General features: G+C 36.1%; 1 protein-coding gene across 1 annotated transcript in view; it reads right to left on the bottom strand.

The window, feature by feature from the left end:
* LOC107599116 (hemicentin-1-like) overlaps positions 1-24692 on the bottom strand; it is an 84064-nt gene that overhangs the window by 43635 nt on the left and 15737 nt on the right. The window contains exons 2-17 of the mRNA XM_016290616.1: positions 24491-24561; positions 19562-19720; positions 19177-19299; positions 16644-16764; positions 15809-16072; positions 15550-15694; positions 14999-15120; positions 11496-11765; positions 5545-5703; positions 5084-5278; positions 4792-4887; positions 2147-2274; positions 1878-2022; positions 1544-1656; positions 1010-1169; positions 654-831 (exon numbers count right to left, since the gene is read on the bottom strand). Of these exons, the coding sequence (XP_016146102.1) occupies positions 654-831; positions 1010-1169; positions 1544-1656; positions 1878-2022; positions 2147-2274; positions 4792-4887; positions 5084-5278; positions 5545-5703; positions 11496-11765; positions 14999-15120; positions 15550-15694; positions 15809-16072; positions 16644-16764; positions 19177-19299; positions 19562-19720; positions 24491-24561 (2449 nt within the window). The remainder of the gene's footprint in view (positions 1-653; positions 832-1009; positions 1170-1543; positions 1657-1877; positions 2023-2146; positions 2275-4791; positions 4888-5083; positions 5279-5544; positions 5704-11495; positions 11766-14998; positions 15121-15549; positions 15695-15808; positions 16073-16643; positions 16765-19176; positions 19300-19561; positions 19721-24490; positions 24562-24692) is intronic.

Genomic DNA, 24692 nt, shown 5'->3' with positions numbered 1-24692 from the left:
CAATATTGTGAAATACTATTACAATTTAAATTATATCATTTAATTTATAATAAAATTATATAATAGTATAATTACAACTTTTTTTTATTAAAATGTTTTTTTACAATGTAATTTATTTCTGTGTATTATCAGCAGCCATTAGCCCATTCTTCAGTGTCACATGATCCAAACACTTCTGCTCAAAAGTATTTCTTATAATTATCAATTCTTTATATTTATCAATATTTATAATTATCGATTCTTTGATGAACAGAAATTTCAAAACAACATTTATTTGAAAAAACTTTTTGGTAACAATATACTGTAAAAGTTTTTACTGTCACTTTTGATTAATTTAATGCATCCTTGCTGAGTAAAATATTTTTTTTAAATCTTACTGACCCCAAAGTTTTGAACAGTAGTATAAGTGACTATGTTTACATGCACAATAATATTTTGATATGAGTGTTCAGAATGTGGATCTGAATGTGAATGTGAATATCTGCATGATTATAGATTGAAGATGATTTTATTAAAAGTTTAGGAACTTCTTTTCATGCATAAGTACATCTCATAAATCAATCATAGTAACAATCAGGAAATCACTGTATGTTCACATTTATTATCATATGTATTCATTATAAATGAGGCTTTTACATAAGTGAAACTGATACCTATTAGAGAAGGGGGAGATGAGATGCTTGTCTTTGGCCCAGGTGATGATGGGAGGAGGTATGCTCTCCACCTCACATGGCAGTGTGACATCATCACCCACTTTTACCGACATCTCCAACAGCTTGCTGTAGTTATTTTGCATCTCTGTTCCACCAACGCCACTCAGCCTGGGCTTCACTACACGTTTACAAAGACATACAGTATGCAAGTACAGCAGGGTGAGATTGGAGGATGCACCAAACTAATAAACAGGAAACAAACAAATAAAGCACACACAGAAATAATGAAAACACAAGAATCAAATCCACAGAGACAGGTAAAACAGAGCAGAGCAAGTAGATCAAGCTGCTCTAACCGTAGACGGTGAGGTGGACCTTCCTGGAGCTGTATCCAGCAGTGTTGGTGGCTGTGCACACAAACTCGCCAGACTCTTCACCGCTGGGGGAGACAATGTAAAGACTGCCATCCTCACCCAGAGAAAAGACACTGCCACTCAGATCCAGCAACTCTCCTCGCTGAGGAAACATTATCACACATACATGTAGCAACATGAGGGTACAATGTAAGGCTGAAATTGTGAGACTGATAAATTACAGAGGACCTGCAATTTCAGTGTTTTTATGCAAATGTAAAATTTGAGAGTTCAAAAGATTAAATGAGCTCCTAACTAAATAATGCCATCAGAAAAGTTTTAGGATTTTGAAAAAAAAATCACTAACATTATGCTAATTGAAATAAAAAATATATAAAATTCCAGTTAAAAATTACATTTAAAAAGAAAACACTATGCAATAACCAAAACCAAAGCATGATGGGCTCTGTGCAAGAATCAGTATTTTCTCTCAGAATCTCACTGTGTGAGCATGTGTGTGCCAAAGACAACATTTACCTTAGACCAAGTGATATCTGGTTTGGGGACTCCATGTGCACGACATGGCAGAGAAATGGGTGTCTCCTCAATGGTACTGAACACTTGAGGGCCATGCTGAATAGTGGGCATCACTGGATAGAAAAAATGTTGAAACCCTTTAGGATTTTTATTAAATAGAAAGTTCAAAAAAACAACATTTGAAATAGAAATCTTTTGTAACATTATAAATGTCTTTACGGTCACTTTTGATCAATTTAATATGTCCTTACTGAATAAAAGCATTAATTTCTTTAAAAAAAAAACTTTGAATAGTAGTGCATTTGAGTGTTAATGTTTTCGTTTTTCATCTTACCATAGACATTTAGTATAGTCGTACGGTTACTGGATCCCACCACGTTTTCGGCCAAACAGGTATACTGCCCCCCATCCTGCTGACTGACCCGTTCTATATGTAGACTACCATCACGTCTCACAGTCACATATGGACTTGATGTAACCTGACAAGTGGTCACACACATGCATACATTTAAATCACATTTAATCATTGTGATGTGGAATTACTTAAAGACAACATGAAATGCACAGGCCTCAGGGCCTTTGAGTTTGTATGTGTTAGCTTACTAATCCATTGTCATGTAGCCAGTGTCTCTCAGGAAGGGGGTTTCCAGCAAGTAACACACAGGGGAGAGTGACCTGCTGGTCCTCTATCACACTGACCACTGTTGGATTCAGAGCTATCAAAGGAGACACTGCACACAAAATACACACATTAGGATGGTGATATACAGTTTCATTGAAGTATTACAGAGATAAACAATACTGTTTAAAAGTTTGGAGTCAGTAAGATTTGTTTTTTTTCAAAGAAAATAATACTTTTATTCAACAAGAATGCATTCAATTGATCAAAAGTTAAAGTAAAGGCATTTATACAAAAGATTTCTATTTCAAATAAATTCTGTTCATTTGAACCGTCTATTCATCAAATGTTTTAAACATTGATAATTATAAGAAATTTTTCCTGAGCAGCAAATCAGCATATTAGAATGATTTCTGAAGGATCATGTGACATTAAAGACTGGGGTAATAAATGCTTAAAATTCAGATTTGCAGAATAAATTACATTTTTAACTAATAATATTAAAATTTTACTGTTTTTACTGTATTTTTGATCAAATAAATGCAGTCTTGGTGAGCGTAAGCTTTTAAAACTTTTAAAAAGTTTTACAGACTCCAAACTTTGAACAGTAGTGTTTATGAGAATGCTGCAGCTTCTGAAAGATAGTTTCAATATGTTAGTTTTAAAAAAGTCCACCCATTACATATGCCACACTGGCAAATTTAGCTATTCACACCAAAACCTGAGGTGCATCCTATGAACCTTTACCCTCTAGACGAGAAAATTGATTTTTAAATCATAATCCAAATAATTTTAGATGGGATTCTCCTGATTCAATCAGACAGAGGATGGATAAGTCTCCACTGGAAACACTGACACAGAAAACTCAGTGGACTGGCCACACCTCTGATGGTTTGCTTGTTAAATTTCCATGGATACCTTGGAATACACATGAAAACTGTCACTGAGGTATTAGAGCTTAGCAGAGTAGAATTATAGGATGGCTGAGACACACTGCAAGATCACATTAGTGACCTTTATCTTCAACTTGGTGTTATGTTGTTTTTACAGGACCAAAAAAAAACAGTCACTCCCTCACACACAGAGATACGCCTGCACTGGAGACACTTCTGATCTCAGTGTGTACTTCAATATGAAAAAACCAAATGACCCTTGATGAGGATTTTGCAATTATACTTAGACTTTGAAGCTTTCAGTGTTTATATGAGTCATAGTGTAAACTGGGGGGATCGAAAATGTGTTTCTTTTTGCCTTCTTTTTAAATATACACATTAGGTTATTTATTTAACCTATTTAAACTACACAAATATGTACTCTGATATTATAGAGAAGGGGACATTTTATCGTACGTTTCGCTTATTTTAGCTAAAATCTGGCCAAATTATATTTTAAAGTGTTAGTTCACCCAAAAATTCTGTCATTAATTACTCACCCTTATGTTGTTTCAAACCCGCAAGACCTTCGTTCATCTTCGGAACACAAATTAAGATATTTTTAAGATAAGATATTTCAGCAGATATTCTCCAAAATGGCACCAGGGTGATGTGGAGTAGACGAATTGTTGAATAAAGTCGTTTTTTTTTCTCTTTTGCGCACAAAAAGTATTCTTGTAGCTTCGTATAATTGTGGATGAACCACTGATGTCACATGGATTATTTTAACGATCTCCTTGCTACGTTTTAGACATGGGAAAATTTCAGTTGCATTGCTATCTATGCAGGGTCAGACAGCTCTCAGATTCCATCAAAAATATCTTAATTTGTGTTCCAAAGATGAACGAAGGTATTACGGGTTTGAAACGACATGAGGGTGAGTAATTAATGACAGAATTTTCATTTTTGGGTGAACTAACCCTTTAAAGTTTCAGCAAAAACCTTGGAACGAGCCATTTTCTTAGATGCATGTAAAAGAGGGTAATTTTTTTGCCAGGCTCACATGTTGAAGCAGGCCAGTGCGGTAAGGACTCAACTGATTGACGTCATTCTGTGGGATCACAACTCATAGAGTAGAACTTCACAGATGCTAGAAATGGACTGTGAGCCACTGCTGGGTTTCCAACTCTTTGATCAAAGACAAAAGTATGAAGGGATGCCTGAATTCCTCTGATTCTTTGAGGGCAAAGCTGAGTATTTGTGTATGTATTCTCAAAGGCATGCATGCATGCATGAGCTCCGTCGAACACATACAAATGCATTCATTTAACATCTACAATGTAATTAAACAACCTCAAATACATAAACGGAATCTAATAACCAAAGTATACACACTGCAATGCATTATGCATGTTTTAGTACTCACATCTGGTGTGGTATATCCCTCGCCACAGAGAACGAATGGTTTTGGCCTTCTATTATAACATCCTATCTCTCTTAACCAAAAACACATGTACCACTGAGCCTAATAATTTCATATGGACTCAAACATCAAACTGAGCTTCTGAGCACCTTGCAAACTCAAGCTTATGGGCCTCGGGCCAAGAAAATGTACATGTGACTAAGATAAAGGAAGTGCAAAACAATTAATATCCCAGGGCAGCTTTTTCCCTCTAGTGACATGCTGACAGACGGATCAGCATAAACATTAAACATATGCTGCAGTTATGACTGAACAGTTTTTTCAGATATCGTACCGAGTCCAGTAACAGTAACTTTGGCCTTGGCCTGGATTTTGCCAAAGTGGTTTTGAGCTTCACACACATAGGTGGTCTCATCCTCTATCCAGAGGCCTAAAAGGCAAAGGACAAAAAAAAAATCTATTGAGAAATGCAACAAAAGAAAAATATTTACAGTTTTAATGCACAAAATGCTGAATTAAAAAAATAAAAAACTCTCTTTATTTAGGCATTTATTAAAAAAATTAATAAAGAAAACTGGTATTTTAAACAGGCCTAGAGAGAGTGAAAGTAAAAGGGAGACACTAACCGGTGATGAAAAGGTCCCCATTAGTTTTGTGAGTGACAGTACTGGGGCCGCGATGCTGAGAGAAGAGTTGGACGTTGTCCTCTCGTCTCCATGAGAGTTGGGGTTTTGGGTGGCCTTGTGCATGACACGGCAAGGTGATGTTTGTGCCGATATCAGCAGACAGATCTGAAGGCTTTCGTGTGAACTGAGGAGCAGCTGTGGAATACAGAATAAAGAACAAAACAATAGTCTGATATATTTATTCATACAGTAGGTGTCTTCAATAGGCAGCTGAAGTCAAGTCAACTTCAATCAAAGCTAAAAGAAACTAAGGTTCATGTAAATGTTTCACAGGCCCTGCTACATTGAAATGCATTAAAAATATACAACCTTGTACATAATGATTAATGGTTAAGCAATTTAATCAGAGGATTTTGTAAGTGAACCCTAATTCAAATGAAGGGTATGTAATATAGCCTTACAGCCCACGTCCAGAGTGATGTACCCCTGTGCTGAGCCAGCTGAGTTTATCACCACACACGTATATTTTCCTGCATCTGTGTCCTGAATCTGCTGAATGCTCAGAATGCCACGCTGAGGATCCATACTTAAAACTGCAGATGGCTTCAACTGCACATCACCTGAAGATCATACAGCACATTAGAGCTGATGGTGTCTATTAAAATGGAGGTGTTTTTTTTACACGACCATTGAGGAATTTTAACCAAAGTACAGTATGTTGCAGACAATTCATGAAGACCCTAAAGAATCATACCAACTTGTGGAAAATGTGAATTCGATGTCCCCTTTAAAATATGCCAAAACAACTAAGACATTTCTTATTATAATTAATTTTATGCCTTTGAAAAACCAGGATTACCACAGACTTGAAAAAACCTGTATTTAACCTTATTATAAAACTGTGATTTCTAGGTCAGGAAACGTCATGATAATGAATACAATTTTATGTCCATGGGATTTTTTATAATGAATAGACATTTTTACATTTAAAATATTTTATCGGGTATAAATTAAAAATAGATTTGTAAAAAATCCTTATCTTTTATGCCTATTCAATAAATCAATAAAGACTGGAAAAGTCACAGGGCATTTAAAAAATTGTTGTGAACAGTGGAGGGCCTTAGTGTCAAAAAGGTTGAGAACCACCACTAAAGGTTGAGAACTGTACTGAAGGAAATTTATAATTTATTTGCCAGGTCATATTTGACCTGAGATTTACAAATACCTCATACAATTACATTCATCAACAGATATTTAGTCATTAGTCAATCTTAACTTTATAGATGTGTTTGTAAAGAACATAACTGCATCTAATGTTCACATGTGGTCTCCACAATACCCATTTAAAACTGTCCTGCTTTATACCCATGATATGATTCTAGACCCAGCGAAAAACCAATTTCACAGCAATTCTCCTATCATTTCTTCTTTTTTACAGAAACACTAAAGTGGGATTATTGGTTCCAGATTCTCTTAGCTGCTGAAGCTGAGCATGCTCTTGATCAATTCATGATGTTCAGCCCCTGCTGAATGAGAGTGTTTTATCACTGCTGAAGCCAATCTCATGGGTGTCTCCACTGTTCTCTGACCTCCAGTCCCATATCCCAGCAGAGCAGGATGTGTAACATCATGGCCAGAGACAGGAAATGCACACAATAGCTCTGTTCCAAAACCTAGTAAGTTGCCTACATAGACAGCTGCTTTCTAAGACAGCGTCCTAACTTAAATGGCAGCATAAGTGATTTAATTTAGAACGCTCTACATAGGCAGCTTTCAAATAATGCAGGGGAGAATCAACTGTGTTTATTTATAATCAACATTTCTCTCACCTTGTCCACCACCTTGAATCTATTTTTAAACTGACCTTGACACAATGACTTCTAGGATTGCCTTCTCGATTAAGAATACATGCAATGCTGCCTTAGAATAAAAGGTATCTTAGCTAAAATGAGATATCTCAGTAGGCAGAATAATGGAGTTGCCTACCTTTTGTAACAGGATAGAATGCTGCTTCTGTACCAAGTTTTGGAACAGAGCAAGTCACTGCTTAAGTGCTTGAGTATCAGTAACATAACTAACATACATAATGGTAATAGAGCCTTCCAGGTTGTCTGCTGTATTTCAAATGGAAAGCTTGACTGGAATGAGTGACGTAATTTCCAGAACCCTACTTTGTCATGATTAAATTGTGAGTCTGTTGTACACGGGAGAGCCAGTGTATGTTGCATGCTCGAGCAGTTAAAGCATTGCTGTAAAGAGGTCACTTTGTGTCTAGTAGTAAAGCTGTAATTATCCCAGGTCTTACTCACTAAATTGTACTCTAATAGACTTGGTCTGCCAAAAGGCTCGGTTTTAACAGCACCTCCTCATCTACACTTCTTTGCCTGATGTTACTCTAATTCAAATCATTACAAATAGTTAAATATGTGTATCTCTCTAGTTTAAGCAAATTGAATGCCTACAGATCTGGTATAAAGATTAAGACACATTTTTAGTGCGCAGATTCTGAGGCAGCATGGTCAATCTGGACACTTAAATAAGGACACTTAATGTGAATAGTGCAACTGCAGTAGATTGCAACAGTTGTTGCTATTTTTATAGTTACATTTTTGTAGTAACATGAAATGGTTTTCTAATGTAAATAAACAAACAAAAAAATACTTGCAAATATATTGACTCTTTAATCTACTTAATCAGTTGCAGGAAAAGGAAGATCGCTGGAGGAAAATTTTCACACTAAAGTTTCACTAAGGGTCTGTAAAGTTCTAGATATTCTTTGGTTCTCCGGACCCTCTGAACACAGAGATGTACATCTGACAGGGACTGAGGCTGTAAACAGTGTGTGAGGACAGTGCTGGTCAAAGTAATGTTGTGTAAAGGATTACAGCAGATGACTCTTTGGACTGGACAGGCATCACTGTGTCAGCAGTCCCACTTCAAAAGGGTCCATAATGACTAGGACAGCACAGGAATCCCAGCAGGTGGTGATTACACACAACAACACACAGACACACACATATATACATGCCTTTGTCAGTACAACAGTGACAGCTGTTTAAAAAGCCAAAGACTGGCACAAAAAAATTGAAGTGGCTTAAAGTGTAGCAGCAGGACAAAAATAGAGGGTAAGGGAAAAGAAAGCAGAGATTTATAGAGAAAGAATGAGACAGAGAAAAACAGACAGAGAGAGATTGTCAGAAACTGTCTATATATTTTCTACATATAATATAATATACCAAATTATAAAAATGCCTTAATTATTTCCACAACATTTAAATATTAATTCTTAGTTTGGTAATTTTAAAACTTCATTTTATTTAATTTTGTATCATTTTAAAATGGTGTGCATATGTTAGAGATCGACCGATATATCGATTTACCGATATTTTTCCCGATATTTAAGCATTTTACCATAATCTGATATCGGTTTTGTAATATCGGATTCACCGATAAACTCCACCATCTTGTGGGTGTTTTGAGAATTGCGTGCAGGATTGTCATTGCAGCATGTCTGAGGGGAGACGAGACAACAACGGCATGGTGCAGGTACTTGATTTGCTGTAGTTAGTAAACTTTATTTAACATAACAGCCATTTATGCACAAATTAGATGCATTACATAAATGCCTGCTATGTAATTTATGCAGCTTGGCTCTAAGAAATAGAGAGCAACTCACAGAGTCATGTAAAATAATCTGTCAAGTCCTGTCCCAATAAAGACGTAACTTTGCCTGAATTAAATAATATGCAGCCATGAATGAGCGCATGTTGGAAATATAAGCGCTGAACTGAATTCTCTCTCTGTTGTCTGTAGTCTCGTGAAGTCGGAGTCACGTAGATAATCCGTCAAGATCCTCTCCCAATAAAGATGCAACTTTGCATGAGTTACATAATACAGACATGAATGAGCGCATGTTGGAAATAAAAGCGCTGAATTTAATTCTCTCTCTGTTGTATATTTGCTCATCATTAGTCTCGCGAAGCCGCTTTTATATTGCTGTTCACTCACCGAGTTGATGCTCAGGAAATGCTCCAGCACGGCCACCGCATGTAAATTTTAACAAGATTCACTTGTTTAAAACACCCTAAATTATATTAACATTTACTATATAACCATTATTTCACTAATAATCATCAAAATAAATACAACTCTATGGAAATTAATTATTTATTTATTATCTCCACGAGCGATTGCAGTTTGAGTATAGTTCTGTATAACTGCATAGATAAACCACGCTGTCAGCAGGCATGTCATAATCTAGAAGGACAAAAACATTATTAATAATTCTGATATAACATTCCAGTTGAGAAATGCAATAAAATACAATGTTTTGTTTGTTATATTCCAATATTCCAGAAAATATTATTCAGTGAATTAACATTATCCAGTGAATTATTCTTGACTCTCTCTTGAACCTACTAAAACTGTAGTTTAAAATGAAGTTGATACGACTCTTTTATTTATTTTCTCCATTTGAAAACATTAGAAATTCTACATTTATTTTGCTTAATGTTAATATTAGTGTTGTTGCTGTTGATGCTTTTTATAAATAAAATGTTTTTTATTGTTGTAATATGAAGATTACATTTAACATGAAAGACTGCTAATTTTCAACACTTCAAAAAAATAAGATGACTGAAAAGAGGAAAAACCAAAGTGAAGTATGTTCTTACTTCACTCAGTCATTTATTTACTTTATAACAGTAAATAAATATCGGTTCTGCATATCGGTTATCAGGCACATAAACATGCAAATAATTGGTATCGGTTATAAAATAAAATCAATATCGGTCGATCACTAGTATATGTATGTAAATGTGTATGCACTATAATAAATGCTTTGTTTGGTAAAGCATTTTTTACAGTGTCTATAAAGCTACTTTACAGAATCTTGAGAGAAGAAGACAGAAAAAAATGACACAGATGCAAGAAAATAAACCTAAAGAGAGACAGAAATGAGACAGGGCAGAAATAGGGACACAGAGAATTTAAGTGGGATGCAGGGAAAACCCGTTCCTCAGGTCTTGGGAAAGAATGTTATGGAAAACTAAGAGACTCATCACTCAACAATGAGGTAAAATTATACAGTAAATGTCACTCCCGCTCTCCTGCAAATAAAACTCAAGCCCGGCCCTGCTGGGGCCCTCAGGGGCTTGACACATTTCATCATCATCAAGGACAATATCAAGTCATATCTATCTATCAATATTACCTCCAAACTCCATATTTTTAAATCAAAACAGCTTTTTCTAATTCATTACAACAGAGCATGACTAATAAAAAATTGCCTCAGTATGAGAAACAGCAGACTAGTGTTGATTCTGTAAGCGATATGCAACACAAAAGGTCAGTGAGGACAAATACTTCATGACCTCTTAGAAACTCAGCTCAATGTCTTTTTCATGTATATGTTTGGTTGGGTGTTATGAGAGGCTTCCTTAGAAAAATGCAAGACACAGGGCAGTGGAATTATTTTTATAAATAAGCAAGGTCTTTTAGAACGCAGTGTCATGTTAGACACAACAAAATATGTGAAGTGTGAGTAAAATGGCCAAACACGTCCATCTAGTGTATGTTTATGTATAAAGAAAATTGAAACGCAGCGCACGGCAATGCAATTCAAAAACGTGTTTTGTGTGAACGATCCATTATACTCAGTTCTGTTTTGTTCTGTTACAAAAGCCATTTCTCTTCTCATTTGTGATCTCATTTGTCATTTTTCTTTCGCACGAAATGGCTATTTTCCCCAATGAGAGAAAGCAAAGTGATTTGCCAGGGTTGTGCACTGTCGGAGGAAGTCTTCTTAATTCAGTGTAAGAGAGGGGTTTAGAGCCTGTTTCAATGGAAACTGCAGGATCGCAAACAAGTGAGCAAGACCAGCATAAATCACTTTCACAAGTGCTATAAAATATTACAGTGAACTATTACAGCAAGGCTGCAGTGAAAACAGATCTTGTACTAGAGAGTAGTGGAAGAGTGAGCTGCCAAGAGCCCTGTGGCATGGATTTTTCTATGCATGTATTAAAAGTCCGAAGAGCTCTTAGCTGTTTAAACACACCTAATGGACAAAGAATGTGACTGTTTAATAAAACTATGAACTGCTCATTTTTGGGTCAATAATAACAACTAGAATTATTACAATTATTAAAATTCTAATGAGTAAAATAAAATGTTCATTGTGATTATAATCACAATATTGCACTGGCAGAATGAATGCACAAGAAATAAACTGTTCTTCTTATGCTTAGCAAACCTTTCATTACCTAATTAATATTCATTAGCCAAACTGGTAAGGTATATAATATGCCCTCCCTTTTTCATTCCCATACACTTATGCCCTTAAATGTGGTAAAACTGTTGCAATCATTCACACTTGATCAAAAACACAAAAAAATCTCACAGATACACTTACCTTGCACATTGAGGTACACACGAGAAGCAGAGACTCCACCCTCATTGGCTGCGATGCAGGTGTACCAACCGACATTATCAGGAGTGACTCGCTGGATTTCCAAGGATAGGTTGGCGGTGACACGCATCCGATGGTCCAATCTGGCATCCACGTCCCCTCGCTGCCAAGTCAGGTTAAAGCGCACCGTGCTGGCAACTAGACACGTCAGAATGACAGTTGCACCGGGAGACACAGTTGCATTGGAGGGCACCGTGATAGCTGGAGGAGGCTCTGCACAAATACACAGTAAAGAAAGTGTGATGATAAACCTGTTTATCCCAGAGCAACTGAATTCAACAGTCTAATTTGTAACAGTTCACCTTCATTAATTGTTTTTGTCTGTGAGTTCTCATAAGGTCTTTGGATGTCTGTGAACTCTACAAATCTGAAAGTCTGTGCAATGAGTCTGAAATGCGAAGGGAAATGGGGAGGGTGTTGACAGATGTGTGGATTAGGGCATAAGTGGGGAATTTATACAGGAAGACACATACATTTCATAAGGGAGGATTTTCCTGTCACTTCTGCTAATGTCACTGGCCCGGCGACAGCACAGTCAGGGAAACAGCTCAGAAAATGGGACAGGGATAATCCTTTGGTCAACAATAAACCTATATGTGAAATGTGACTTCTAGGTGACCATTCCAGGTGAATGGGATCTTAATCCCAGACTCTAAAGTAACCCTGGGTGTTTTTAAGGCAGTATCTCACCATAAAGCCAAGACAGCAGAGAGGAGCCGGAAGACAGGAAGTGAGGCTATTTGTCCAAGAAGTTTGTGTAATCACGGTCTGTGACAGTGTGGTGTCTGGTTTCCAAAACCACACTGCCATGAGGATACAGTCCTGTTTATTTTTGCAGCCCTTGTGCAATACAAAACCAAACATTGAAATATTTCTCTCTTATTGAAATGTTAGGTAATAAAAATTCTGATCTGTCTTCCAAGTACAAAATCTCATATCAAAATCTAATTGCAGTGATATGAGGATATTAGCAGTGTCTCAAAATTGCAGCCTACCTAAACAGTGCGTAAATATTTAGCATGAAATTTCGGTCAAATTTTGCTGTGAGATTTGTCTGTTTAGACCGACATACAGACTGAATGAAAATGCAAATTCACTCTCTAACAGTAGGTGGCACTTAAGGAAAAGCAGAAATACCCCCATTTACCCTGGTACACAAAGCGCTGCGCAACCTTCTGTTTCTGATGCCCGCTTGTTACAAAGAATATAGGAAGTCAAACAGTATTTACATGCTTTCAAATAGCCATTTAGATTTCTGTATTCGCTATGGTGTTTATCAAACAACACCAAATACAAGACTAGTTTACTGTTGCTTAGCAAAATAGACTGTTTGTGAGTGCCACCAAGTTGTAGTTATGCAGGAGCAGGAGCTCTGGGCATATGACCAAAAATGGTGTTATTGGTCGGCCAGTTTTCATTGCAGTGTGATGGAAAAGAGATTAGAACTTTTCTACATAAAAAAAAAAAACCTACATTAACATCTTGCAAATGTTTGTGCTTGTCTGAACATATTAAAATATGTAACGCACCAAATTTTTGCACCAAATAATCACCTTGGTGTGAACAGACCTTAAAGGTGGGGTAAGCGATTTCTGGTAGCCAATGTTGACATTTGAAATCACCAAAACAAACACGCCCCTACCCCAAAAGGGTCTTGCCCCTATTTTGATAGCTCCCCCCACACATACTCATAAAAGCCCTCGTCTTTCAGGGATACCTGAGGGATTCCCCATGATGCATTAGCAGACTCCCTAAAGAGATGATAAAAATGTAGAGCCATATAAAATAAATCCTTTCCCGAATAAACACAAAAGATTTAAAAGGTCTGGTGTGAACAGACCTTAAAGGTGGGGTAAGCGATTTCATGCATTAGCAGACTCCCTAAAGAGATGATAAAAATGTAGAGCCATATAAAATAAATCCTTTCCCGAATAAACACAAAAGATTTAAAAGGTCTGGTGTGAACAGCCCTAATCACCTTGGTGTGAACAGACCTTAAAGGTGGGGTAAGCGATTTCTGGTAGCCAATGTTGACATTTGAAATCACCAAAACAAACACGCCCCTACCCCAAAAGGGTCTTGCCCCTATTTTGATAGCTCCCCCCACACATACGTACGCAACCCAGGCAACGATTAGTTCTGTGAAACAAAGCAAAACCAATGTTACACCGGGTCTACACCGGACGCAAGTGGCGCGGCGCGACAAAATACTATAGAACTCATTGATGCTGTCTACACCATAGATATATACTGTATACATATCTATGGTCTACGGGTCCTACTTCTTGCCTTAAGCCTTCTTTTGTTCCACAGACGTTTTCCTCTTTTGTTTTTTATCCGCCATCTCTATCTTTCTGTCGCTTGGCTCGCTAATGTCCGTCCCGTGCACTGAACGCTCTCTCCTCCAGATCATGAGTAGACACGCCCCTTACTGGTGATTGGCTACAAGTTTGTTTTGCTATTCGGCCCGAACCAGTTTTCTAAAGCGTTTTTGAAAAATCGCTTACCCCACCTTTAACAGTCACATTTGCTTGAGTCCATCATGCCCAAAAATGCTATGTACAGTAGGCAGCTCATTAGGTTTTGAGATACTGCATCAAACTAATTTATCTTAAATTTATTCAAGATAAACTAAATTGACTTAAATTTATTTAATAGTTTATATTGAATTATATTAGTTTAATATTATTTAAGTCGAAATGACATATAGCCAATTTGATTATACTTTAAATCTTAAGGCAGCACCTGAACTTAAGTTTTTAAGTTGAAAGAGGTGGACTTTTTTTTTTACAATGTATTAATCTTCTACTGCTGTAATTCAAATAACTAAAAATGTTTAAGCTGAACTGTGACATTTTTGTGCCACTAGCATCACCAAACTGAATTGCAAAAATAATTATAATTTCCTGAACTCAAAACCACACTCACTCACTCACACGCATGAGATTTTTCATGGGCAACACATGTCTGTTACTCAGAGCATGAAATAAAACCAAAGACTATAATGGGCCATTTCATCTGAGGAATCCAGTGCTTTCTCCACTTTGGGTGAAATGGGGGCAGAGTTTTGGACCAATGCATATATCAGAGCCGATCACACTGGGATTCTGGCTGGGTAGATTGAACTCACAAGAAAATATGAGAGAGACATTCTAGGAATGTCAGATGTGGGACATCTCAATAATTTGCCTCATATGTATTCCTCATATGTTATCTATTATTCACCAGTGCATAAGGTTGAAATGCCTGACCTTTCAGTCATGCACAGGCAGCATGCTTCAGTGCTCTTCTAATGGTGGGCATCTCTCTTTGCAAACTTTGTCTTTGCAAACTTTGAATAACAGAACTCATTTATGTCAACTTCATTATAGTGTATCTTACCATGTCTGCTAATGTTACTAATAACAGGCTATAATGTAGTAGAAAATGAAAGGTGACATTCTAACCAGAAACATCAAGGAAGGTTTGAGCCCGTCCTGTTCCGGCACTGCTGATGGCAATGCACTCATAAAAGCCCTCGTCTTTCAGGGATACCTGAGGGATTCCCCATGATGCATTAGCAGACTCCCTAAAGAGATGATAAAAATGTAGAGCCATATAAAATAAATCCTTTCCCGAATAAACACAAAAGATTTAAAAGAAAGATTGCAAAGATTTAAATGATTAGACTATCAGCATTGGGCCCTTCAGCACAGGATTAAAAGAGCCTGTAAAAGTGACCTAGTAACTAAGTATTCAGAAAAGATCCACTAAATTGAGCTTTGTCATTACAAGGATACATTATGTCTTAAAATGCATTAAAACAGAAATTTGTTATTTCACAATATTACTTTTTTTTTTTATTCTTAAAAGAAAAATTCAAGAATACAGTCTTGGTGAGCATAAGAGACTTTTTTGAAAAACGTGAAAAGAAAACCGAATTTTTTTTTACAGACCCCAAGCTTCGGAATGATAGTGTAGGTCACACTGCACAACATGTCGACTACATTAGCACTACCTGAAGAGTTGGTCCACACCCAGGCGTAGTTCCTCCCTGGTGAAACGCACAGTATAGGGGATCAGGCTATCCACAAAGCACGTAATACTCCCCTTCTGCAGGTAGTAACCAGGGGTATGAGTGGGCATGCTTACTTTGGGTGCTTCTAAAAAATAAGAACAAAACACACTAGTAACATATAGTAAAATACAAAGAAAAAACTCCTATATGATACTTGGATTGACTATTCTGTGGTTTTATCTATCTACACTAATCTGACCTGGCACAATGCCGGAGTAGGAGACACTGGACACTCTTTGGAAGACAAAACCATCATGGTCATAGCCAGTGACTCGCAGGAAGAAGGCCTCTTTGGGCGGAATAAACTCAGTGATATTCCAAATGCCATAAGGGCGTCGATCAGGGAAGTAGCGGATGGGCAGCGTCTTCATTACATCACCAGTGATGCTCAAGAGTTCCAGACGATCAGCACGAGCAGGAGGGGAGAGTCCAGTGGTGTTCAGCAGTATAAATGTGGGGATTCCTGTGTGTGTGTGTGTTTGTGGGAAAGAGCATGGAGGTTAGAAAGGTTAACCAAAACATGTTTAAAATGTACACAGTACACAGCCACTATGTTGACCTCATAAATTTGACAGTGTGTGTGGTCCAGACAGAAACACAAGTTTGGGGTCAGTAAGATTTCTTTCTTTCTTTCTTTTTCAGCAAGGACACATAAGGTTTTTAAGAAGGACACAGAAGTTTTTTTTTTAAATAAACGCTGTTCTTTTGAACTTTATATTAATCAAAGAATCCTGAAAAAATGTATCACAGTTTCCACAAAAATATTAAGCAGCACAACTGGTTTCAACATTGACAATAACAAGAAATGTTTCTTGAAAACTAAATCAGCATATCAGAATGATTTCTGAAGGATCATGTGACACTGAAGACTGGAGTAATGGCTGCTGAAAATTCAGCTTTGCCATCACAGGAATCAATTAAATTTTTTAAGTATTTAAATTATTTTAAATTGTAATAATATTTCACAATATTAATCCTGTTTTAACTGCATTTTGTGCCTTCTGTGACTTCAAACTCCTTGAACACTAACTCACCTTGGACTGGCCTGCTGGATGTCATTTTAAAGTCCAATGTTTGCCTTCGGGAAAAGCCAGCTCGGAAATCGATGGTGCTGAGGCCCGATATACGGACTGAGTGCCTTCCCTCACTGGACGTCTGAGGTTAAATTGACAGCAACACAAAAAAGTAAACAAATAGAAAGTTATTTGTATTTGTTAAGTTAACAGCATTCAATTGTAATGACACAACTTGTTTTTCATAGCATGTTGCACGGAAGAAGCACAACAAAACTAATTTATGATGACAGTCGGCTCAAGATCCACAGATACAGCACACTTGAAATTCTCGAACATTAAGAATGGCTCGCTTTCTTTCTTCGCTTTTGGCAGATGGAACAGTAAAAGTCATTTAAACATGATCCCTGCTGTTTTGCGCTGCCCTTTATGACTGTTTTGGTGCTGAGGGTTTGGCGTACGCTTGATGTTGTCTGCAGCTCAGTGCTCCAGGGCAAACCATGACAACCCATCCTCTGCTTGCATTCTTTTAAAATTAAAACCATCCTAAAGAATTACCATGGGCCATGAAGCACTGCGTGATATGACGCCAAGAATGATGAGAAGATCCTGAAGGATTCCTCTGAGAGATGTTGAGGAGAGAGAAGGAAAGACAAGGGATATTGGGATAAAGGGACATTTAAGAGATTCAAGGGAAAGACCTTCGTAGAGCAATTTACAGAAGATTAAGATTAGATTATATCCATTCATCCTGAGGTTTTAAAGCCCATCTTGAATTAGCCCTGCCAAGCAAAATTCAGGCCAAACATTCACTAATCCAAACTAAAACAACTCAGAGGCAGAAAACCCAGTCAGACTCTGGTCACAATCTGCATGCTTTTTGACAAACACTGGCATTATTTAAACACATTAATTAAAGTTGTACTGGGGAAACATTTTTTAAATTTTCTGTCTCAGTTCATGTTCTTGTAAGAGATGGGCCATCTTAGCATTTATGTTTATAAATGCACTGATGGTCAGGAGAGAATTAAAAGTGATTCTGTTAACGGTACAAAAGGTTTAATAAATACAAAGTTGGAGAAGATGTAGAAAACGGAGCATTAGGGGATTAAAGAAATGTTGGCCATTGTTTTCTACGCTATTTATATGCAACAGAACAATTTACATAGCCAAAGTATAAAAAATACTTCATACTCGGGTGGTACATAACCTACTCTCAACATAGAAATTAATTATGCCTTAAAACTGTGCATGTACTGTAAGTATTTGTTATATATGAGTCACATGTCTCTGAAATGCAGTGGTTTTCAAAACTGTCCTGGAGTCTCCCTCATCTAACACACCCGATTCAACTCGTCAGCACATTACACAGTATTTGAAAAATAATGTGTTTTTTGAACATTAAAGCATGTCAACATATTCTGTTACACCAAATACACCAAATAATGATCTTTAAAATAGCATCATATGACCCCTTTAAGACCTGAAGTGGGTCAGAAAAGGTAAAGAGTTGTGAGAAAATACAATGTGTGTCAGATCCACGTCATGTTCAGCAGTGGCAGCTCTTAAAGTAGCCAAAATAACCTAATAACCCAGCTGCTGTGATGTCTGTTAATTAAAGAACGAAATCAATAACTTTTGTAGCTTGATTAATCTATATTTAATTTAGAATTTAGTGTTTGATCATTTTATTCAATTTCTGTACATTTCCTACTTGTTGAAGGGCACAGGTAGCTAAATATGACATTTATTATAATGGGTTTATGTGAAGATTATCTTAAGTTCACTTAAACTAGAAGTTGTTATTTTTTAAAGTCTAATAAATGTTTGACAGTTCTCCATTATACTGTAATGCTGAATGGCTATAGTCAATGGTTAAATATTAGGGGGGAAAAACAATTTCATAGAGACAGACATCAGTAGTATTGGTATCAGTGATACTCGCCTTCAGTCATAAAAAAACACATCATAATTACATAAAAATAAAATTTGTAAATATGTATTAAAAATATACTGTCTTTATGTTGTTTCTAGATTAATTTGAAGATTGAATGTACAATTATTGCAATATAAAAATATATTTAAAAACTTTAATTTTAAGTAACATCAAATATTAAAATCCTGAGGCAGCAGCAGCTTGAATTTTGTAGAACAATGAAAGAGAGCAAACTCTTCTAAATCCTTGGTTTTCAGAGAGCTATAAAACCGAATCCTGGACTTATGTCCCATGTTACCATGCTCAAATGAAGTAAAGCCTTTAACCGAGAGCATACTGCATCACTGCATCACTGCACCTCAAGAATCTCCATCATCTTTTCTAATCTTTCTATTAATTTGTCTCTGTCTTCATTAACTCTGTCATCATACATGGGGTGATGTAGTCAGGTGGATAAAAATCTGGGCTGGTAACCAAGTTAGGATATGAAGATATTTCATTATTATTCCTTGGACATACAGTATACAACAGCAGCATTGTGTTACTGTCTAAAACATAAAGAAAGAGCAAATTAATATTCTTTGGTTATGTCAAACAAGTAGCCCCCAGTAGTCTTACCTCATTGACTTGTTTCTTGTCCAGATGGAAGACCTGTCCTGAGCTGGTCGAGGCGATCTCCTCGTACACCTTATAGCCAATATGCGATCGGTCATCACAGTCACCAGTCAACACAAAAACCACCTGCCCACACACATAAAATCTGATCATTAGTGGTATTCTGGTACACGATTCTAAATGTCCAGATGAATTTACATCACATTAAATTAATTCATTTAGCAGATGTTTTTATCCAAAGTGACTTACAAATAAACAACGAAGTGCTGCAATATAAAAATCTTCATGCTAGCATTGTATGCATGGTGTCACTTACAGAGCAAACATGGTGGAAATTTTATTAATGCTACTAAATTGTAGCTGGAAATCGAGTGAATGATTTGATTACCTGTGACTGTTTCTGCTGAATGAGCTGAAGAACGTCGTGGGTCAACTTGTAGTCTTTTGATCGGGCATCCGTAAAGACGTAAATGTAGGACCCTGGTAGCGAGATTTCAAGGGCAATCTTGATGGCTCCAATACTCATCTCTGGACAATCTCCCCCTCCCTGGAAGAAAAAAAAACATTATTTGTCATTAAATCAATGTTCATTAAGTGAAAAACACACAGAGAGCTGGCTATTGTTTTATTTCTTTTCTCTAATTCTAGGAGACACAATGCTTGATTTGAGTATACACTACCGTTCAAACGTTTGGGGACAGTAAGCTATTTTAATGCTTTAGAACGAAGTATTTTATGCTCAGTAAGGCTATTACAATTTAAAACAACTGTTTTATCCTTAATATATTTTAAAACGTAATTTATTACTGTGACAGCAAAGCTGAATTTTCAGCAGCCATTACTCCAGTCTTCAGTGTCACATGATCTTTCAGATATGCTTCAAATATGCTGATTTTGTGCTCAAGAAACATTTCTTATTATGATTACATATCATTGTCAATGCTGAAAACAGTTGTGCTGCTTATTTTTGTGGAACCCATGATATTTTTTTCAGGATTCTTTGATGAATAGAAATTTATATAAATATTTTGTGACATTATAAATGTCTTTACTGTTACTTTTTCACTGGCACTCTTTACATTCATACATTTTGGCAGATACTTTCATCCAAAGCAACTTACACTACATTCAAGGTAGGGGTGGGCGATATGACCAAAATCTTATTTCATGGTATGAGAAATTTTATTTCATGATATCAACATGAATATTGATATTGCTATTTTTATTTTATTTTTGTTATAAACTAAGAAAAATAAGCAAATTACAAACACAACAGAACAAATATATGAAATAAAATTATAATTTATTCAGCTACAGTTGGCTAAGTTTATTTAACATGTAGTAAGAAATATTACAAAAATGTAATTAAGTGTATAAATAAAACACTGCATAGTCTTCATTGTATCAGTGATTATCTGTTCTTTACGCAAACACACATTCAACAGTGGAAAGACTGTAGGAAAGGTTATGAATGTACTCAGAATGTACTATTCTAGTTCATTTACAGTGGCAGGTTGTTCTCTGAACACTGAAAAAGATATTACCAGCAAACTGTGATTTGAATAATTTATCCTTTTCACATCAAACACACTTACAATGAACTCCAAACAAACTAGACCAAATCCTGCTCTGCTTGAACTTCTGCCTCAGAGACAAAAAAAACATTCCTTGTGCCAATACAGAATTGCACTTAATCAGTGTGTCTGCATTTCCCCTGCTTTGGCCCAAACAGCTGGGACAGATGCTGACAGGGATGCTGCCTTCACGTCCTTTCGGAATGATTGTTAATACGAGTTTCCTAATCAGAAATTCGACGTGAACGGCCTCTCAAGTCATATTTACTACTGGGAAACTTTGAGATCATATTGATACCTGAGCTTCCAGGTTGGGCGAACCATAATCTCTCTCTCGTTCTGTATCGCATATCTTGTTGGTGTCTGCGCTTGCTTGGCCATTTGTGGCGGAGAAAATTAGGAAAATGTGTTCAAGCGACAGACAGCAGCAGGTAAATTAGACTGCTGTCCCTTTAAGACCAACTGCACAGATCCAATATACTGATACACATCCGGTTTTCACCCAAGTGTTTACGTTTATTTAAAACATAACAATAAACAATTTATAACAATAAAACATGAAAGAGATTTGTTTTCGCGATTGCATGCTGTTGAGAGGGGCTTTCAGTGCGCACGCTTCGGCTATGTGTCAGTGAGCATGAGCAGAGGATTGAGTTCTTTTTCACTGCTTATTGCTCTCAATAACTTTATTAATCTTTATTAAATTTTATTTATCCCAAATACGTGATCACATGCTGTCTGAGAGAGGCGCTTTCTGAGTGTGTGCTTCGTATGTGTGTCAGTCAGCACGAGCATGGCATTGAGTTATTTTTCACTGCTCATTGCACTTTTTAACTCTATTTAGTGTGTCCCACTCTTTATTTTCTCATTCATGCATGTATCCTTATCACTCAAGGTGTATATAACTTTTAAGTAGTACTATATTACGCAGATATATTTGCATACCACAGAATGCACGATATAGCAAAATCTCTAACGATAGACACTTTATTCCACGGTAATATTGCATACCATCATACCGCCCAGCCCTAATTCAAGGTATATATTTTGTCAGTTTATATTTTTGTCATTCCCTGGGGATCGAACCAAAGACCTTGATGTTGCTAGCACCATGCTCAACTGTTTTAGCTACAGCATTTCCTCTTACCCCTGGCTTGCTCACTGCAAGGCTATTTTTCTTTGCTTTTCCATTTATCTTCTTTATTTATCTACTCTTTTCTGTTCAGCTGCTTTAGAACTTTTTTAAATTGCTACACAAACAAATCAAGATAAATTGAAATAAATATGAGCACAAATGTCAGTGTGTTCTGTCAATTGAACATTCAGATTCCTCAAAGGCAGATATTTATCTTAACTGCAAGAAGTTGGAAAAGGGCAATGAGCTGGTCAGTAGATTTGGCCTAATCATGAACGTAGAAATGTACGGCATGCTGTAAAGCTTGCCATGGGAGTCAGTCATGCCTTCAACTGATGTTGACCTTGGAATGAAACATGGAGCACAATCTTGGACGCAAGTGGATGACTTCCAAGAGTTCTGTTAGATATGTGCCTTCCTTTAAACCGATATGGATAAAAGTAAACCATTTTCTAATGTTTGTGGACATCAGTGTCTCTGTGATATAGGTATGTCTGTCTCTTCTCACATGGAGGGCAAAGAGTCTTGTCTTTATTATGCGTTCCAGGGGGCACGTGTCTGAATGAAACATCTGGAAGCAAGTGATCTTTGATTATCTGTTCTTTACGCAAACACACATTCAACAGTGGAAAGACTGTAGGAAAGGTTATGAATGTACTCAGAATGTACTATTCTAGTTCATTTACAGTGGCAGGTTGTTCTCTGAACACTGAAAAAGATATTACCAGCAAACTGTGATTTGAATAATTTATCCTTTTCACATCAAACACACTTACAATGAACTCCAAACAAACTAGACCAAATCCTGCTCTGCTTGAACTTCTGCCTCAGAGACAAAAAAAACATTCCTTGTGCCAATACAGAATTGCACTTAATCAGTGTGATGTCTGTATATGTAATTTATTAAGTTTTTAGTTTTATTTAATTTTAGTTATTTTAATACTTCAACAAACTAAATGGAAATTAAATAATATATCTATTACATTTATAAATGTCTATGTACATATACAGTATATATGTATGTAGTTGTGGTTGTTCTTTAATATTTTGAATAGTTTTTAGCTTTATTTTTTGTTTTTCATTTAAATGTTAAGTTTTTTAATTTTGTTGTATGCATTTGTCATTTTTATTTAATCTCTTTATTTTTTAAATGTGTATAGGTAGTATTTATAAAGTTTTAGCTTTTAGTTTTGGATCTGTTTTTAGTTGTTTTAATAGTACAATTGATTGCTTCTGTTGTCCTCATTTGTAAGTCACTTTGGATAAAAGCGACTGCTAAATGACTAAATAAATGACTAAATAAATAAATAAATAATCTTTAAACATGGTGGAAGGGACAACGATTGCTGCTGTCAGTGCTATTCTTTATTAGCTTTTTCCACAACAACTACATCACTTTCTCTTGTCACTAAAGTAGTGTATTTATAGGCTATATATGAAAAATCATTTGAAGCATAGCCTATTATATGTTTTATAAACAGTGAAATAAGCATATATTTGAACGAAATTCCAGAATTTTCAGCAAGCTGACTATATAGCGTTGTGAATATTATGGCTGTCAACCAATGGGATGCTACATTTTATTCTTTCCGACAAAAAAAGCACTTGATTGCGACAAGCTTGTAATCACGACTTCATAAGTGGGAAACAGAAAATTTCTGATAACACATGAAGGCAGCATAAGAAACACACAGAGGACACTTCATTCTGAAGACACCGGTTTCTTAATGAGGTGTCCAAGAGAAACTGTTAACATGGCAAATCCTCAACGCAATGACATCGGCAGAATATAATCTGTCATTTGCCAGATTTGCAATAAATACACATTTTTATACATTTTGATGCTCAAGACTCCCAAATATCTGCTTTTTTCAGCATCCCATTTCTGAAACAAAAAGGCAGCACTAATTAAAAAAATTAAAATAAAATAAAACTATACTAAGTGAAAAAAAATATTAAGCATGATATTTTAAATACTAAATAATTGGACTAATTAATGAAATTAATAATTGGTGTTGATATTTTAATTGTACTGTAGGGATGTTATGTATAAACCTTTTATACAGAAAAAATATTATTATTATTATTTTATTTCTTACAATTAAAAACTAGGTTTGTCAATAAAATAATCACAGTTAATCTCAAGCTTTACAACCAATATTTAGAAAATATCATAAAATAGTGAGTAAACTGAATTTGTTAAATATGTTGAAAATTATTGTATTAAAAATATTTAATTAATATCAATGTTAAATTTGACAGTCCTAAAAATACATTGCAAAATCTTTATTCGCTCAAATTCTCTGTGGACGCTGGACCCCTACTCTAGATGACCTGGAAACCCAAAGTGCATTGCTTTTAAATCACAAAGGTGCTCATTCAAATCATCATACCTGCCGGACATACTGTAATACAAGCCAAAGATGCTTGTATTTTTTAATAGGAAATATATAACTTTTGAGTTAACAGCAGAGTGACTATTGTTGAACAGCAGAGAGACTATTGTCTGTCTGTTAAGATTCTGAGCTCATTTTTGTAATGAATATGGATTCAAATAGACCTGTGATCAAGTATGTCAACAAACCCAAAGAGAAGCACATGAACTCACCTGGACATAAAGCTCCCGCAGCTCATCCTGGAACTTCTTTGGATCTGTTGTTATTGTAATGGGTCCAATCTCTGCAGAAAAAACAAATGCTGTTAGAGGCAAAAAATAAGCTGTTGGAATATGATCAAATGACCTCATAGATCCAAAGATTAAAACGGGTTCTGTTTTGTCCACTCAGATGCCAAATATTTATGCTGGCAGC

This window comes from Sinocyclocheilus grahami, unplaced genomic scaffold (genome assembly GCF_001515645.1).
Source record: "Sinocyclocheilus grahami isolate Dianchi unplaced genomic scaffold, SAMN03320097.WGS_v1.1 scaffold260.1, whole genome shotgun sequence".
Lineage (NCBI taxonomy): Eukaryota > Metazoa > Chordata > Actinopteri > Cypriniformes > Cyprinidae > Sinocyclocheilus > Sinocyclocheilus grahami.
Note: the sequence above shows the minus strand (reverse complement) of the source record. Positions and strands in the feature narration are given on the sequence as shown.